Source organism: Nicotiana tomentosiformis, chromosome 10 (genome assembly GCF_000390325.3).
Source record: "Nicotiana tomentosiformis chromosome 10, ASM39032v3, whole genome shotgun sequence".
Lineage (NCBI taxonomy): Eukaryota > Viridiplantae > Streptophyta > Magnoliopsida > Solanales > Solanaceae > Nicotiana > Nicotiana tomentosiformis.
The window spans coordinates 66,929,789-66,932,166 of NC_090821.1; the positions used below are offsets into that span (position 1 = coordinate 66,929,789).

Consider the following 2,378-nt stretch of genomic DNA (forward strand, 5'->3'; position numbering starts at 1 on the left):
TCCTAAATTTACTTTGAATCACTAGAAAATAAAGTTAATTTTTCACCAATTAAATGCCCTAATTTGTGTGTGTTTTTCGTATAGAAAAACGTAGTCAGAGAGAAAATTCCTACGCTTAAGAAGTTTTGTGTTTTCTCTTTAACATAAATGGGCAGAGTAATAACGGTTAAGGAAGATAACTCACCACTCCATTTTGCACGTTTACTTTAGTTGGATTGTGTTGTAACTTTTCTTAACCTCTCTTACTTATCTCTCCTAACTGGATCGGGTCAATCCACATGGAGCGACCCACGACCCATAATTCAACAGTTATCAAGTATTCTAAAAATAAATTTTTATTTTTACTTGTTACTTTTCGCATATCAAGAGAAAAATAATTTATATTTTTTGTTTTGCCCTTAGCATTAACTACTCATTTCAAATCATTTTCCAAATCCATTAAGACTATACATCAATTAATGTGAGTATCATGGTAAATTATGCACTTTATTTATTATTTCTTAAGGAGTGTACAAAGTCAATAGTGGACAAGTAAAAGTGAATGGAGGGAGTAATAATAAAATATAAAAATATGTTATCGACGGAAAACTCCGTCAAAACTTAATGCTATTTATTATTATTTTCAATTAATTAATACTTATTCTTACCGTAATTTATGCGAGAATAAGTTTTTAATCTACTATCATCCCAGAGACTATATTCTTTGCTCTATGCTCTATTTGTACAAGTGGAGAAACCCTTCCTTGCTTGACTCTCCAACAATATTATCGTATTCATGCCTAATTATCCAAAATTATATTATTTTTGAAGAATACGATATGACTGTTTTTTTTTTTTTTTTTTGGAGAGTCCCGATAAACTGTTATTACTCACATAAAATGAAAGCAAAATATAAGTTGCCTTGCAGGAGATTCATAAGAAGATTGTTTCGTCTAATACATCATATCAAATCTTGATATATATTGTAATGTTGCAAGTACTAGACATTTTTCTTTGACTAACCCTCCATAGACGGAAATATTTCTTTGATACGCTAACCAAAGTTCAAGATTTGAAATTAAAAACTATTCCTAATTTGGAATGGCGTTATATTATATAATGTGGAAGATACTCTAAACTCAAAACACATTCTTCTATACAAGATGGCAAAGACTTTGTTGTCTCTATTTTTGGTAGTCGCCTTCTTTATCATTTCACAAGGTCAATCTCAAACTTTTTCAATCACTCGATCTCTCTCTCACACACGCATGGTTGTTTTAGCATGAGAAGCACCTTTTAGTTGTCACATGTCCTTAATTTATGTACCTAAATCCTCCAAAATTTTATGTCTATGCTATACGCTAACGAGTTTTGTGATCTTCAGATGTGGTGACAGCACAATGTCAGTGCAAAGGAGATTGTAATAATACATGTGAATCTGGTCTTCCAACTTGTGTTGATGGGTTTTGTGTATGTTTAGCTCTCGAGACATATTCCACCATTCATAAAGGTCTCTCTTTCCTTCCCTCGTGCTCACCCTATCTCTTTCTCTCTTAATCTTTCTCATATTCAGTCACTTATGGACAAAATAAAGTTATAACATTAGCATATTTTGATGATGGCACCTAATGCTTTCAATTTGCAAACCATGTATGTATAGGTATGAAATTAGAATATGTGTGTATACTTAGTTACACCGCAACTGAATCCACCAGCTTTTAATTTGGTTTGTTACACTTTTAGTTGTTATATGTCGGTTATTTATGTAACTATGTCGTCCAAACAATTATGACTACACTAGATGCTAACGAGTTTTGTAACTTTCAGATGTGGTGAAAGCAGAAGAGTGTGACTGTCAAAATAAAGCAGATTGTCGTCAGCCATGTGAATCTGGGCTTCCAACTTGTGTTGATGGGTTTTGTGTATGTTTAGCTCTCGAGACATATTCCACCATTCATAAAGGTTAAGGTGGCGGTCTTGGTGGCAAGTATGAACCTTGCAAGAGTTCTCGTAGTTATTAAAAATAAAGAATGCCTCATTGGCGGATGAGGTTTATATTTAATTTGATGATGTTTACTTAGAAAAAATAAATGACAATGAAATTGCATTACATGGTTGGATCATGACCAGAAAATCTTATTTATCTTCCATTTTAGATCTTATATGTTTTTTTTATGAATATTGTTACTATATTCTTTTGGAGGGGCCAACGTTTAGGGTGGGGAAAATTGAGAGTATGTAATTTGTACCTCTAGAATGCAAGGTTGCAACTTTAACATTGAATTATCAGTCATTTATGTTTACTCGTAAAATGGTACAGTTGAATTTATGACGTAGTTTATAGACAAACGATTCGATTTAACCTTGTCCCCAAGTGGAACTTCCTCTGTAAGAACTTC

General features: G+C 32.6%; 1 protein-coding gene across 1 annotated transcript; it reads left to right on the plus strand.

Moving 5' to 3' along the window:
* The first annotated feature begins 1,114 nt into the window (after positions 1-1,114).
* Positions 1,115-2,107, plus strand: LOC104101748 (putative defensin-like protein 298). Its single transcript, XM_070187768.1, has 3 exons — positions 1,115-1,200; positions 1,364-1,489; positions 1,807-2,107. The coding sequence occupies exons 1-3, from the start codon at positions 1,143-1,145 to the stop codon at positions 1,944-1,946; spliced, it is 324 nt and encodes a 107-aa protein (XP_070043869.1). The 5' UTR covers positions 1,115-1,142; the 3' UTR covers positions 1,947-2,107.
* Positions 2,108-2,378: the final 271 nt, after the last annotated feature.

Bases quoted from the DNA above. Each gene is read 5' to 3' on its own strand.
- LOC104101748 (XM_070187768.1), top strand. From the start codon at position 1,143: ATGGCAAAGACTTTGTTGTCTCTATTTTTGGTAGTCGCCTTCTTTATC. The intron at 1,201-1,363 runs GTCAATCTCAAA...TGTGATCTTCAG, and splicing joins CTTCTTTATCATTTCACAAG to ATGTGGTGACAGCACAATGT. The intron at 1,490-1,806 runs GTCTCTCTTTCC...TGTAACTTTCAG, and splicing joins ATATTCCACCATTCATAAAG to ATGTGGTGAAAGCAGAAGAG.